General features: G+C 37.5%; 1 protein-coding gene across 2 annotated transcripts in view; it reads right to left on the reverse strand.

Annotated features, from left to right (window-relative positions):
• LOC150101142 (succinyl-CoA:3-ketoacid coenzyme A transferase 1, mitochondrial-like) overlaps nucleotides 1-17134 on the reverse strand; it is a 221809-nt gene that overhangs the window by 79601 nt on the left and 125074 nt on the right. For both annotated transcript variants that reach the window (XM_090401526.1, XM_090401525.1), the window contains exon 8: nucleotides 12899-13006. In XM_090401526.1, the coding sequence (XP_090257652.1) occupies nucleotides 12899-13006 (108 nt within the window). The remainder of the gene's footprint in view (nucleotides 1-12898; nucleotides 13007-17134) is intronic.

Below are 17134 nucleotides of genomic sequence, written 5' to 3' on the forward strand. Positions count from 1 at the left end.
AGCATTATACATGTCTGTAAAGATATATGCCTTGCATCATGGGACACTAAGGCAATTGATGTGAAATCTTTAGCCTCTATATATAAGTAGCCCTGTCACAAAGTTATCTATTGCTTTTTTGTGATTTCAAAAAAGTTTTTGTTTGCTTACACTTGGATAAAGGATGAAACCAAAAATATAATTTCTTGGCATCTTTAATTTATAAGTATAACCAAGTGAAAAAAACTTTCAACATGTGACCTTTGCTGTTCTTGCTCCCATAAGCCAAACCAAACTTGGTCATGTGCATTGCCACATGTTCTAGCCAACTATTTAGCAATGCACTGGTTAGTGATCATCAATAGTGTTGATTGCAAATGGAAAAACAAAGCATCTTTCAGAGTTTGATAAAGGGCTTATTGTGGGTGCCCATCTGGCTGGAGCCACAATTTTGAAAACAGCAGAGCTGACTGGTTTCACAAAAGGTGAGATATCTCAGGTGTTTAATCAGTGAAAAAATAACCTGCATTGTTTGTTTAAGAGGTCCTGAGGTCCCAAGACAATCTGTCAGGAATGAGATTGCCATCTTCTGAGAAGGTTTGTATGGACGAACAGAACTTCCTAATTTCTTTGTGCAACAACTGAGCAAAGCATTTAATGAAGGCTGTTCTCAATCCATATCTCACTGAACTATGCACAGGAAATTGAAGAGGATCGGTAATGGTAGTTGCATGCCTTATACAGAAGCCACTGATTTCTGTGAAGAACCAGGTTGGCAGTAGTTTTAGGAACATTGTTACTGGACTGGAGACTGAAAAAAGTCATGTTGTCCGACAAGTCACAGTATATCTTGTTCTGTACCAGTGGTGGGCAGAGAGTTTGGTGGGAGCCTCATGAAGCAATGAACCCAGCTTGATTTGTGAACACAACTCAAGGTTCTGGAGGTGGTGTCATGGTGTGGGGCTTGTTCTGTTGGTAAGGAATAGGTCCCTTGATATTGCTCGAAGGTTGGGTATCATCCAAGGAATATCTGAACATCATTGCTGATTAGGTCTACCCTGCAATGTTGACATTTTATCTAGCAGGTGATGATTGTTTCATGGATGACAGTGCTACTATGCAATGCACAAGAATTGTTTAGCAGTGGTTTCAATTTCAATTTAGCGAGCTTTTGCACTTTTACCATCTTCCCTGGCCACCACAAAGTGCAGATCTGAACCCCACTGAGAATGCATGGGACAGTGCCGCACTCAGGATTTAATCTTGGAGGGGACTGAGTACTCAAGATTTAATCTGGGGGGGGGGGGACCGAGTTGAGTAGGCGATTTGAGAATACACATTACGCATTTCATATGACCTATGACTGAGCATCTGCAGTTACTGCCAATACACGATCCATGATCTCTGCCCTGGCTCGGACAAACAAAGTATTGCCCGAGCACTACTTCGTTCTCCTTGGGTTCACAACGGCGTGATTCCCGACAGTATTCTCACCTTATGTGACCGCTAATTCATAAGTAGTATAGAAATAGAAGATGCGATACAACATAAATAAATAAAAATAAAAAAAAGAATTTTAATTAGGAAAAGAGTTTTGGAAAATTTTCTAGTCTTTTTCTTTTGGGGGGCCATGGGGCCCTTGGCCTCCTCCCTGGGTGTGCCAATGGCATGGGATATGTTGGAAAAACAGATTTGGGAGCAAAATTCTATTTCATCAAATCTGAGCCAAGACAAAGGACTATCTGGTGAACACCTGGTATGTTGTAGATGTAGAATATATGCCAAGCTGCATGTGTGCTGTAATTCAGGCTAAAGGAGGTCCAATATGTTTATAACAAAGGTTTCTAATTCAGTTGCTGGTATGTGTACAAACAGATAGTTATTCAATTCTTGAAAGGATCCAACTCATGAACTTCATAATTGTACTAACAATCTCCTGAGAACCACTATAGAATTTCCTAAAAATTTAACATTAACTCTTCATTTACTTCATCCTCTCATTCCCTGATTATATTGTTTGCTTAAAATACATTAGGAAAACACTCCACTAAGAACCATTGTAGAGGGCATTGATTCTCCCACATATAAGCATTCAAAACATTTGGCCGAAGTTTTAAGAAATTTAACAAGCTCAACCACCTCCTTTCTGAAGAATTCTGAATACTTTCTTTCAATCATTAAAGACATGCATCTTCAAAAAGATGAAATTATGGCAGGTTTTAATGTTATTTCCCTCTTTGCTAATGTAACTACAGAAGAGGTTTTAATTCTTTTAAAAGCTAAATTATCAAAAAAAGTTGTTATTCTTTATTGCAACGTTTCCCAAATTTTTCCTACGACAGAACACTTCACAAATCCTGAAATTTTAATGGAACACCTTGGATAGAGTCGAGTATCATAGGTCTCTTATTCAATGTAAAGCAAAGCGCACACTCTGCCGAAGCAGGCTGTATCAAATTGCTCAAAAATGCAACAGCACACACTACAGGTGTGCCGGGCAGCAGCTCATCGCATCGACAACTGCAGGTGGCTAAATCAAAGCCAGTGCATGCTGGTCTTAATAGCACAATCTGCACGCAAAATGAGGAGTGCCTGATCTTCAAACATGTTTGCACTTGTTGCAGCATTTAAAACCATCCAGGCACATATTATTTTGATAATTTTTCATGGAATACTTATTCACTTTCCACGGAACACAGTTTGGGAAACCCTGCTTTATTGGATGTCCCCCCTTGTTCTCTCCCCACCTTCCATATAATGAAACATTTCATCAGACGATATCCTATACATCCATTCAAAAGTTTATAGACCTCTATCATATCATCCCTCTTTCTACTGTTAACTAGAGTCTGTAATCTACATACTCACAATCTGTCCTCATAATATGGATGTAATCTTTGTAACTCTTCTTTGCACATTAACCACAGATTCTTTATCCCCTTGGAACATGGGAGACAAATCTGTGCACAGTAATCCAGGTGTGGTCTTATCAAAGCCTTATAAAGAAGCAAAAATGACTTCCTTATCTTTAGATGACAAGGTTCCCTTCAACATCACAATTATTCTCTGAGTTGTATTTGCAACTTGTGCTATGTGGCCTTTGAACTTCAAATTCCTATCCCCCAATATGACAAGATTCCTTGTCTCCTCATTTTCTTGTAGCATAACTCTGCTAATATAATATGCCGCTGGAAATCTCATCACGCCAAAGTCCATAACTTTACAATTACTAACATTATATTGACAGCCATTTTCGTTGCCCAAATTTCCAGCCTATTGAAATCATTTTGTAAGTGCTGAATATCAGTAGCATCCCTGATTGACATGCCTATCTTCGCATCATTGGCAAACATTTCACATCTGATGTTAGACCCATCCTGATGTCATTAATGTATAGATTGAACAATAATGGCCCATGCGCTGAAACCTGAGATACATCACTAGTCACCTTAAATCTGGCAGATTCACACCCACTGTATACCACTTTTTAATATCTGTCTGTCAACCATTCCCTGATCCAAGTCAAGAGTTTATGTTCCAATCACGTATTCTCCAGTTTATGCAACAGCCTTTCGTGTGATACTATATGAAATGTCTTAGCATGCCCTTTATCCAACCTGGCCATACCTTTGTTATAAAATATGAGCAAATTGCTAAAACATAACCTTCCTTTTGTAAACCCATGCTGCTCCTTGCAGAGTATTGCTTGTTTGTCTATCCATTTCTGTATGCGAGTTCTTACCAACTTCTCTAAAATCTTCACTACCACACCAGAGATACTGATTGGTTGGTAGTTAGACACATCAGTTTTTGCACCACCCATGTCCAATGGAACTATCATACATTCCTTCCATTCCCTGTGGTATCATTCCTGAGCTATCACTCAAGTTATAGAAACAGGTGATATTCCATTTGTCCCTATTGAAAAATTCTAATCTAGGTTATGCAACAGCTCTTCAACCTCTAACTATTCATCCAATGTAGCAATAGCACTGTGCACCATGTTACATATACCTGGTTGATATATTTTGGCAAAGTGAGTACTCATTAGTTGAAAAATCTCATTAGCTTCTGACACTAGAGTAATATATGCATTCAATAAAGTTATTCTTTCACATTCATTCATTCTTTTGCTTACAGCATAATAATAAAATTCTTTTGAATTGCCTTTAGCTTGTATGGACCAATTTCTTTTCATACTCCAATTTAGCTTTCTGCACAATACTCATCATTTTTCTGGCCTGAGCTTTAAATATTTCATAATTCCTCCATTTCTTATTCTCATGATAGTCTTTCCACATCATCTTCTTCTTGTGGATCTCTTGCTTAATAAGGTGGCACATCCATTTCACCCCCAACCAGTTTATTCTTCGAAGACTATGGATACATTCAGATACCACCTCATTCAAGCACTTTTTCAAAGATTCTCATGCATTGCTGACATTTTTCCCATTCCTTCTTCTTGTTCATAGATCTCCTCATGTCTGAGGACTCGTGCCATGAGGAGATCTATGAACAATGTTTCTCCATCTACTTCTACAACAATGTTTCTCCATCTACTTCTACCTCTGGGCATGGCATCTGCTTCTTCCAAGGAAAGTCTTGAGATCCTTTGGATTTGATCTATCCATCTTGCTCTTGGTTTTCCTTTCCTGCATTTTCCTCCTGCTTTTCCTTGCATTATTTCCTTCTTGATGTTATCACCATCTCACCATGATATATGACCAAATTGTTGAAGTATCTTCTTGTTGACTATGTCGCTCAATCTGTTTTTGATGTTTGATTGAGAATTCTGACATTGGTTCTTTTATCCATCCATGAGATAACATTCAAAATCCTTCTGCAGCACCACATTTCATAGCTGTCAAGTGTTTCTTTGTCTCTCTTACCAAGTGCCCATGATTCTGCACCATAGAGAATGATTCAGAAAACAAGGGTATTCACTAGTTTATATTTGGTGGTGTTAGAAATATTTCTGTCTTTCCGCATCTTTTTTTTTTTAGTTCTGTCATGGCATTCCTTCCCATTGCAATTCTTTTTATTTCCATATGACGACCACCTTTCTGCATTCGAGGCACCACCTTTCCATCCATCAAGAGATTTTCTCATTATGAATTCACTATAGAAGTTGAACAGGTTGGGAGGTAGGATACATCCCTGCCTAACCCCCTTTTCTATTTTAAACCATTATGAGATATTTTGGCCTGTCTTCACTGTTGCTCAATTTCTGTCATATAGTTCTTTTATTAAGTTGATTAGGTATTTTGGAGAATTGTAATTTTGTTCAGACATTTCCAGAGTACCTCCCAATTGACACAGTCAAATGGTGTTGGCATAGTCCACAAAATAGAGATACATTGGGATATTGAACTTATGGGTTTTTTCTATTAGCTGCCTTATGTTTGCAATTTGGTCTTTGGTATCTATCAGACCTGACACCAGCCTTTTTTTTTTTTTTTTTTTTTTTTTTTTTTGTGATTTGTAGTTCAATGTAGTTTTTCAGTCTTCTTTAATCATATATAGCAGAATTTTGCTTATGTGTGAAATCAATTTATTTATTTATTCGTATGGAGTTTCCTCCCTTTTCTACCCCCAATCCCTATTGGGAAGAGTTGAGCTCTCTCATGAGGGGTTGAGTATTTATTACTGTAGATCCATGTGTGTTCACGGTGCCAGTTTGTCTGTTGTGGGGGACGAAAAATCTGAGCTTTCGGTGAAACCCCTCACCTCCGTACAAGACTGGCTAACTCACCCTTAGTCGAAAGAGACCAGATAAAGGTTCCTCACGTCACTGACAGGAGTGGATCCCAGGTCTATCCGATGAAAGGATCTCGTTTATACCGACTGAGCTACGGAGGCTCTGAAAAATTAGTGCAATGGTCCTATAGTTGTTGCAGCCATTAATATTTTCTTTCTGGTGTAATGATATGAATATAGATCTTACCCAATCTTCTGGCCAAATACCTGTTTCCCAAATTTTATTGCATAGTCTAAAGATAATTTTAGTTCCATTAGGCCCCAGGATTGTCAGTAGTTCACTTGGTATTTGATCGAACTGTGGTGTTTTACCTTTCAATTTCATCCTTTAAAATATTTGAATCTTTTAGTATGAGTTCCTCTTGTCTTTCTTTAAATGAGATAGTAGTATCTTTGTAAAGATTTTCACAGTAGCTTTTCCATCTCTTGAGTACAGTAGCACACCCAGAGGGGGGGGGTGACAAGGGGCCCTGGCACCTCCCAAAGAAAAAGGAAAAAAAAAAACTACTAAATTTTCCAAAAATCTTTTCATAATTAAAATTCATTTTTTTATTTATGTTGTGTCATGTCTTCTATTTCTATACTACTCAGGAATTAGTGGTCAAATAAGGTGGGAATACCCTATAGCTCTCAGGAATCACAGCTGCTATGAACACAAGCCAAATGAAGTAGTGCTCAGGCAGACCGAGTGCTACTTCGTTTGCTCGAGCCAGGCCCGAGGAGATCATGGGTATCATGTATTGTTGGCGCTCATTGCAGATGCTCAGTCATAGGTTGTATGCAATGCATAGTGTATATTCTCAAATTGTCTATTCAACTTGTCCCCCCCCCCCCCAAGATTAAATCTTGAGTGTGCCACTGCTTGAGTACATCATTTGTATTGGTTAAAATTCAGTTGTTTGAATCAGCTATGCTAGAGGTATTTGGTTTAAAGTTTCTATTTAGGAGTTTGTTTTCTTGAATAGATATTTGGTTTGATTTTTATTAGAATGTTCTTCAATTTCTTCACACTGTTTTGTAAAAACTTGTCTTTATCATTCTTGTTCTTGCAGAGTTTTTTGATACATTTTGATAATTCAGAATACTTTTGTCTATCTGTTGAAGTTGATCATAATTTCCAGCTTTGTAGTTCAACATGTAACCTGTTCTAATCAGAGCATCGACAGAATTAGATACTTCCCAAGAAAGCTCAGCATGATCACTGTCACCAAATGGTGGTAAAATAGCCATATTCTTAACAGTGACCCCCCCCCCTTCTGATGCTATGAGTAAATCCAACACTCTTTGACCTCGAGTTCCTTCTTTCATATGCTGCTTGAGAAAGTTGTCTCACAACAGTTCAATAAATCCCTCTTCTTTCTTATCATGAGATTTTTTCTCATCTACCCAGTCAATGTTTGGAAAATTAAAGTCATCCATAATGATCACTCGTTTGGTACCCATTAGGCTAAAATGGTGATTCATTTCTTCGTTCCCTGCAACTCAGTTGTTATATAAGGTATAAAGTTGTGAAAAGTATACAGCTCTTATATATTATTATTATTATTATTATTATTACTACGTGACACTTCCAGGGAGTCCAAAGACTCATCGAGGAAGGACACCTACTCTACATCTCTCTGTCGCCACCACTCAATCCACCAACTACAACTAACTGAAACTACACCAATGCCATCTACTGCCCACCACCACTAGTATTTCCACAGACAATCACAAACATCCATGCCCATGGCAGGATTGGCTGGAGAGTGGATACGCTATCAACTCGCCCAACCAGGCCGGCATATACTTTATACAAGTATACTTGAGATAAAGTTAAGAAAAATTGCAGAAAGGAAATTTAAAAAAAGAACCATCTGGGTTCATGCAGTGCAGATTATCAAAATCTGATTTTCACTTTAAGATAAATAGTTTAGAAACCATGGGAATATAATAATCTCAATTCTGGAAAGGATCTGGAAAAGGCTTATGACCAAGTACCAAGAGTAAAGCTATTTAAAATGCTACAATTATATGGTGTAAACAAGATACTGTATTGAGCAGTACATAGTCTATATTTGAGCTGCTAAGTCAAAGTCAGAAATGAAGAAGTACAGGAAGATGGTCTGATGTAAAATCAGATGTGTGTTCACTGTTTCCACTGTTATTCATCATCTGTATGGTCCACATTATTGAAAAAAGTGGCAGAGACCCAATAACAAATATGAAGGTATTCAACTCAGCTCCTTACTTTGTGCAGGCAATGTTATATTCTAAAATATATTCAGTATAAGTCTGCAGGATTTCCTAACTAAATTAAATAGCTGCTGTAATAAATGTGGCATTGAAAATGTTGGCTGCATCATCAATATGAAACCTATAGAACAAAGGAAACATTTTAGCTATTTGAAACAATATTTAGCAAATTTGGCAGTTAAATGTGGAAAGACACAAATGAATAAGCAAATTTGATATTGTGAGAAGTGCACTGAATAACTTTGTTTAGAATATGACAAAAATCAGTCAAAACATTGAATTAGTTGTATAGAGAATGTTGTTCAAACCCAATTTAACTTATGGATATGCGAGCTGGGTTAGAAATAAAACACTTCTTTAAATACTGTAAACCATGGATATGAGAATTCTGAGTAAAACTGGTGAGTTAACAGATGATATTAGTGGCAGAATCATATTAAAAATTGAGGATATTAGGAAAGAACTTGTCTTGAAATATTATTATTATTATTACGGGCGACTCCAGGGAGTCCTTAGACTCATCGAGGGAGGCCCTAAACATCATGTCCACACAACTATTCGACATTCTCACAGTATCTATCATACCTTGCTTTGAACTTGCTCACTGGCATAGCACCCACAACAGACTCTGGCAGATTATTCCACTCATTTACCACTCTAAAAGTAAAGAACCCAGCTTTAACACCCTTGCTAACCACACTCTTGCCCAGCTTCCATAGATGTCCCCTAGTTCTCCCACAAACCAGTCTTGATCTCAAAAATATCCTCTGAATTAATCCTATAGAAACCCTTCGGCAATTTGAATGTCTCGATCATATCTCCCCTTTTCTGCCTATCAACCAATTTCTGCAACCCACAAATCTTCAACCTGTTCTCATAAGGTTCATTCCATAGATCTTGGTCACTTGCCTCTGGATCCTCTCCACCTCCTCCCCATCAAGAAGAAACCTAGGTGACCAAATCTGGGCACAGTAGTCGAGATGAGGTCTTATCAAGGCTCAGTACAGAGGTACAATAACTTGCTTGTCTCTGCACCAAGTGAGTTGATGAGCTGATTTAGCCACTTTTGCAATGTGCCCCCTAAACTTCATCTCCCTATCCACCAACACTCCCAAGTCCCTGGCCTCATCAATCTCCTGGAGTACAGTTCCACCAATGTGGTATACTGCTGCTAATCTTTTCGCCCCAAAATGCATAACCTTACATTTTGTCACATTAAATTGACATCCATTCTCCTTAGCCCAGAACTCCAATCTATCCAAATCATCCTGCAAGATTTTGACATCTTCTCCATTCACTATTGCCCTACCCAACTTTGCATCTTTAGCAAAAAAATGAACTGTTCCTCTTAGATCCTTCCCTATATCGTTAATGAACAAATTAAACAGCAGTGGTCCAAGAACAGAACCCTGCGGCACACCCTGCGGCACACCTAGTCACAGGCCGTCTTTTGGACTCTACTCCTGAATAAACTACTCGCTGATATCTCTCCATCAACCACCCACCCACCCATCCATCTCACCAACCCTATATCCATTCCCATATGTTGCAGTTTATGGATTAGAATTCCATGTGGTATCCTGTCAAAGGCCTTAGCCAGGTCCAGCAGTATCACTGTAAACCCATTACCTTTATCCAGTTCAGCCGTCACTGTGTTATAAAACTTGAGCAGGTTACTGAGGCATGATCTACCCTTCACAAAACCATGCTGTCCCCCGTGCAGTATCTCATTTTCATCAATCCATTCTTGTATTTTTCCCTTGACTACTTTCTCCACGACCTTGACAACAACTCCTGATATGCTGATCGTTTGGCAATTTGCAACAGTAGTCTTGGATCCTCCTTTATGCAGTGGAACTATTTTCCCCTCTTTCCACACCTTCGGGACTAAACCATACCCGAGACTCAGATTAAACACCATGGTCAAGGGCACTGATAATTCTTTAGCCGCTTCACGTAAGACCTCTGCCGGTATACCATCCAATCCCACAGATGTATTCACATTAAGGTTCTGTAATAGACTATTCACCTCCACTTCATTCATCACAATTCCCATATAATCTAATGGTTCCTTCATTCTTTCAATGTCACCACCTGGATGATATACTCTTGCAAAGTGCTCACTCAGTAATTCCACTATATCGACTGATTCAGTGACCACCTTACCATCGGCATTTCTTAAAATCATTCTGCCATGTACAGTTTTTTTTTTTTGCTTGCAGCATATTGAAAGAACTGTTTGGGATTCTCTTTAGCTTGCATAGCTAGTTTCCTTTCATAATCCACTTTTGCTTTTCTTACTACACTCGTTACCCTTCTGGCCTGCACTTTATATCATTCATGTGCTTGCAGGTCACTTTTCTCTTTAAATTCCCTCCACAGTTGTTTCTTTTTTTACAGCTCAAGCTTAATGGTGTTATTCATCCATTTAACTCCTACTTATTTTACTATTCGGACCCTAGGTATACAATCAGCCATAACCTCCTGTAAATGCTCCTTGACCACTTCCCATGCTCTATCGACATCCAGCCCTTGCAGTTGTACATGCCATGGCACTGAACCAAGTAATCTCCTAAGCTTGTCATACTTGCCAGCACGGTAATTCCACATATACCCTGTCTTAATCGAAAATTCCACACCTTTAGCCACCTCCCAAGTCAAGACCTTATGATCACTCTCACCAGTAGGTGGCAACATGGTCATATTCATTACAGTCAAATTCTCAGATGCTATTACCAGGTCAAGCACTCTCAAACCCCTAGTATTTTCAATTACATGCTGTCTCAGATAGTTATTCCTTAATAATTGAATAAAATCCAGTTCCTTCCTCACATGTGTCCTCTCCTCCTTCCAATCAATGTTACCATAGTTGAAATCCCCCATAATAATTACCCTCCTTCCATCAATTTGTTCATGCATACTATCTCCACCATCTATTCCATCACCCGGTCTATAGCAGCACCCAACTGTATATTTTGTTCTGTCAGTCTCAATCTCACACCAAATAGCCACAAATGAGCTGTTTTGAATAAAACTTCAATTCTCTTGGCTGCAGTTCATCAGCTATCATCAATAACCCTCCTAAACACACTATAACCTACACATTCTATCCCACTAACTATATCATCTTCCGTCAGCCATGTTTCACTAATGCCAATAACCTGTGGCCAGGAAGAGCCAACCAAGGCCAAAAATTCTTCCTTCTTGTTCCTAATACTCCTGGCATTAGTATACATGAAATGGAGAGGTCCCTTTGTCCCACCTCTATCTTGATGCGTTATTCTAACCATCCCATTCCGAATACTTGTCCTTTGTACTGGCTCAGGTACATTATATACATTCTTACACTCAACTGTCTCACTGATGTCCGCATATCCACTCCCCCCCCCCCCCTCCTTGGTAGTTCTAGTTTCCCTGGTTCTGCAAATCCATTTTCACTTCATTCAGCAACACTTTTTCCAGTCTCCACACACCAAATCCATTCAAATGCAGGCCATCCATCTTGTATAAATCCTTTCGCCCATTAAACTCTTTCCACATGTCCACGAATTCCATACCACACCGTCTGCATAACCTGCACATAAAGTCATCTGCGATTATGACCCTCCTTCTAAACTCCTCTCTGTCATACTGATGGCAACAACCATCCTAACTCTGTCACTCTTTTCTTTCGCTACCTTTAACAATACTGTCAAGACCTCTCTCATAAAAAATTTATCTCCTTTCAATTCATTCGTACCTGCCACTACTATCAATTCTTTCACTCTCTGTTTTTGCACTCTAATACTCTCACTAATGAGTATTAGAGAAATATGAAAGAATATTTTAAGATAATTTAAGGTGTATAGTCACTTAGACAAAATGGGAAAGGAAAAGTTAGCAAAAAAGGTATTCATTGCCAGGATGGCAGTTAAAAAAAAAAAAAAAGAGAGAGATCCAAAGGAAGGCCAAGTTCTGGATGGACTGATACAGTCAGAAGTGCATTAGAAGTCCAGAATATAAGATCTTTCTATATTGGAAACCTGACAAATAACAGATTAATTTGGAGGTAAAATGTTAATAGGGAAATTTAGTTAATTGTTCTATTGTTTATTTTGTGAATTTCATTAATATTGATATAAACTTTTTATGTACAGTCAGTCATCGATTTGCAATGGCTTTCGTTTTGATGACTCTGTTGTAAGTCGAAAAGATCATCAATCAGAAATTATATAATTTTCACTTTCATTTCCATTTAAATGGTCCCTTTCTCTTTTACATGGAAGAATCACTTTTTCACTTGATGTCTGCTATCACAGAGAAATAACTCCTAAAAAAATGCCTCGTCATAATTTGTCAAAATTGATATAATAAAATGAATTATGTTTGCCATAAGCAGAAATAAATCATCTCATGTTATACTTGACTTTAAAGTCGGCATGCCACAAATTGTATGTGCTTCCATCGAAACCAAAAGTATGTTGATGGGAAGGGGAGGGAATTAGAAACAATCATACATGCCAGAAACAAATAATTAAGAGAAATTCGATATTTGTTTGTATATTTAAAATAACTAATACAAATAGGATCTATGTATATATTGGTTCACTTGGTACTGGAATAAAAATGACCCTTTATAGTAAAAAATTATCCACCTCCCAACAAACATCATACCACACTGACCCAAGCAACATTTTGTGAGCCAAACAAAGTGCAGTAGAAGTTTTACTGGAACACTAAATATGGTGTGAACATGTAATGGTTTAATGGCTATCAAAGTACAAGTGGTTGTAAATTGCATGCATTGTTAAGTTGAGAATGTACAGAAATATTTCACCAATATTTCTGTACATCTGCTGAGAGTACATATCAGCAATTTGATGATTTCAATAATAATAATAATGTTAGAGTTAAACATATAAAATATCCATTTCTGGTAAGTACTTACTTCAATTTTTTTAATGAACTTTTCTCCTTTCAGTATTCTATCCACATAAATATTTGGAACATGGACCTGTTCAGGTGGAATTTCACCAATATTTACAATCTCCTCAACCTGTTTAAAAAAAAAAGTTAAAAAGAATCATATTATTCATTATCAGAAATCATCCAAACTTTTGCACATTTCTGTGCATTATATATTGGGCATTGGTTGATGCAACTTCACCAGATGTTATGAGCATTAGTGAGACTTGGCTGACAGCAGATGATATAATTACAGGAATGGAATATGAGGGTAATAGTATTTCCAGGGAAGCTAGAGAAGGAGTACTGCTCATAACAGCAGTTGAACTCAGGGCTGTACTTATGCACAGGTGCATGAGGCTCTTGCTGGGGACCACAAAAAATTAGGGCCAATTTAAGGGCCCCAAACAACGAGATTTACAATTGAAGAATTAAAAGTATAAATAATTGATATTTGTTTTACAGGCATCGGGATGAGACTGCAGCACACAGCTTTCTCTTCTTGTGAGCTTAAACCCTAATCCATATTGCTATCTGAAATAGTAAAGGATCTACAATCAATTTTTCTGGTAGTTGGATTAAGAACTTGATTTTCTGTGAGAAACATATCTACTGTACTTGTATCCAAATATCAACTCACTCAGGACCTGCAAAAAATAAATAAAAAAGAAAATAGAAACAGAATATCACAGTGTGATGCTGTTTCGGACCTTTTTGATCGGTTGCTAGTGATGAAGAAATGCATCAACAAATAAATACAATGGGTGTGAAAAGAGTAATCATAATGGGGACTTTAATTGTCTGAACACTGATTGGGTAGCTGTTTTGAAATTGCATGAGAAGAATGAAACTGAATTTATTGAGCTGTTGCGAGACAACTTCTTCCAGCAGCATGTGATGAAAGGAACTTGAGGTTAAAGAGTGTTAGATCTGATTAAAGTGTCAGAGGGAGTTTCAGTTCAAGATGTAACTAATGTAACTATTCTGCCTCTAGTTGGTGGCAGCAATCATGCGATACTCACTTGGGAAGTGGCTAAATTCATGAATGTTCCATTCAGAAAAGGTTACATGCTGAACAACAAAGCGGGAAATTATGACCACCTGAGGGATATGCTGGGCTCTGTGCCATGGTATCAGTTATTGGATGGGAAGGATATCGACAGTGCATGGGAAGTGTTTAAAAAATATTTAAATGATGTGATATCAGCATATATCCTTAGAGTTTGAAGAATAAATGGAGTAGGAATGAAATGGATGTGTAATCTAATTAAGCAAGAGATTCGTAAGAAAAAGATAATGTGGAAGGAATATCATATGCATAAGGATGATGTCAGTTACTATAATTATAAGCAGCAGGCTAGAAGAGTCACAAGTGTTGTTCAGAAAGCTAAGTCTGAGTTTGAAAATATACTAAATCTAAACCAAGTTAAAGACAACCCAAAAGAATTCTATCATTATGCCACAAGTAAAAGAAAGAATAGCTCTACTGAATGCAGATTGTATGTGGGTGACTGATGTAGAAGCGATTGTTTAGCTAATGAATAGCTGTTTTGCTAAAAGCTATCAACCTGGTATATACAACATTTAACTCACTACTACTACCTCTTCACCATATGAGGAAACCCATGTGGATGAGGAGAAAGTATTAGAGCTATTGCACAAACTGAATAAAAATTCTGCAATAGGAACCGATGGGATATCAGCACTGATGCTAAAAGAATGTTCAGCTGAATTGACTATTCCCTTGACCAGGCTATATAATTTGAGTCTCAGAACAAGTGAGATTCTGCAGGAGTGGAAAGAATGTATTGTAATCCCATTGCACAAGGGTGGTGCAAAGACCCATGTATCCAATTATCAACTTGGTGAAAATTTTGGAAAAGTTGGTTAGGTCTTGCATTCAGAAATGGGCTGACAGAGAATCTCTACTTTGCAATGAGCAACATGGGTTTATTAAAAGAAAGTCATGTTTTAGCAACTTGCTCACATTCTATAATAATGTTACCATTGAGCTAGACACCATGATACTTTGGATTTTACTAAGGCTTTTGACAGAATACAGAATGGAATACTGTTGCATAAATTGGAAAATATATGATTGGATTATAAAATATTGGCATGGATAAGAGGATGGCTGACTGATATGAAAAAGTTGTATATGGAGATGGGGTGAATCTGCAAGATTCAAGGTAACTAGTGGTGTGCCTCAAGGATCAGACCTTGGTCCATTGTTATGTAATCCATACATTAATGACATTGGGAAGGATTTATTGTGTGACATACATCTATTTGCTGATGAAACAAAGATAGGTAGGGTAATCAGGAGTGCTACTGATATGCAGTATTTGCAGAATGATTTGAATAGGCTGGAATTGTCGGCACGTGAAAATGGCTGTCATTTCATTGTTAATAAATGTATAGTCATGCACCTTGGTGTGATTAGATACCCAATGTCATATTACATTGGTGGGAGTATGCTTGAAGAAATTGATGAGGCCTAGGTGATCATTATGAGTGATTTTAATTAATAAAATTTCAGAAATGAAGATATGACATCTCGGAACAAAACAAAATTATTTTTCTAGGACAACAGTCTCATGCAGTATCTAATAAGTGGCATGCAAAGATCAGGGGTTCATGGATTTGATCATTTCATTGGAAAATGTTATTTTAAATTGGGTATTGAATATTCCTTCAGTTTGTGAGAGTTAGAATGAGGTGATCACCTTAATGGTAACTAGCCATACTAGGACTCTTGGAGGAACACACACACATACATACATACATACATGCATACTGTGCTAGACTGGACTACTGTGCACAGATTTGGTCACCTGGTGCAAACTTAAACTTTTCATTCGTTAATTTTCCTGCCTTATTAATCTCATATTTAAAAGCAGTAATGTCACCCTCTTCATCCATTTTTCAAATGGATGAAGAGGTGATTAACTAAAATAGTTTCTGATTTCCAGAATGTTGAATATTAATAAAGGTTGAGACAGTGCAATATGCAGTCTAGTAGATAGGTGGAAGAGGGATGATATGATAGACACATACAAGTTGGTAAGTTGTTTTTATAGGATTAACATTGAAGAGGTTTTTCAAGAAAGTGTTGAGGAGATTAGTGAGAATAAGAATCCAGAATTGGGTATATCATATCACAACAATGATATTATCTTTGAGGACAGCACAGATTTGTTAAAGGGAGGTCATGTTTAGTAATCTACTTACTTATTATGATAAGGTGACAGCATCATTGGATTTTGGAGATGGATACACAGTGGTATACTTAGACTTTGCAAAAGCTTTTGACAGATTACTGCATTATAAGTTGATAGTCAAACTAGAGCGAATGGGGTTGGTTATTAGACTAAAGCATCACATTGGAGATTGGCTATCTGATAGGTATCAACAAGTTGTATATGGGGAACACTACCCCAAAGAGAAAAGTTACTAGTAGTGTGCCTCAGAGGTCTGTTTTTAGGGCCATTGCTGTTTAACCTGTATTTTAGTGATATTGGGGAAGATTTGAATCGAGATATTCAGTTGTTTGCAGATGATGCAAAGTTGAGACTTTGCATCATCTGCAAACTTGTAGGAGATTCTGCTTCCATTGTATAAGACCCTGACTAGGCCACATATGGATTACTGTGCACATATATGGTCACCTGGTTTTCAAAAGGATGAAGAGATTGACCAAAATAGTTTCCGATAATCTGGAATGTTGAATATGAAAAAAAAAAAAAGGTAGAGATGATGCAGTTTGCAGAGTCTAGTGAATAGCAGGAAGAAGGGTGATATGATAGAGATGTACAAGTTGGTAAGGTGTTGTAATAGGATTATTGGAACTACATGGCTCAGGAGACAGCTCGGACTGGAATGAGGAATGGGGAAGAAAGGAAAAGAATCAGTGCTGTTTGGGTGCTCGTCAAGAACTATTTAAAATCAGCAATGCTTGAATATATTCAGACATTACTGCATTTAAATATGAGATTAATAAGGCAGGAAAATTAACGAATGAAGAGTTTAAGTTTGCACCTCAGAAGAGGAAGGTTGCATTATGGATGAATCATAAAGTGACAGATAATAGTTACATGAAGAGTACAAAGAGTAGATAAGGAAGGTGACTTTGGTAAAGATAAAATTAGTAGAGTATCTACAGAAAGTAGCCAGTATGACTAAGAAAAATTCCACATTTATTCTCGTTTCTGGCCAAGTA

Source organism: Typopeltis vanoorti, chromosome 12 (assembly GCF_054136105.1).
Source record: "Typopeltis vanoorti isolate ZY-2024b chromosome 12, IOZ_Tvanoo_1.0, whole genome shotgun sequence".
Taxonomy (NCBI): domain Eukaryota; kingdom Metazoa; phylum Arthropoda; class Arachnida; order Uropygi; family Thelyphonidae; genus Typopeltis; species Typopeltis vanoorti.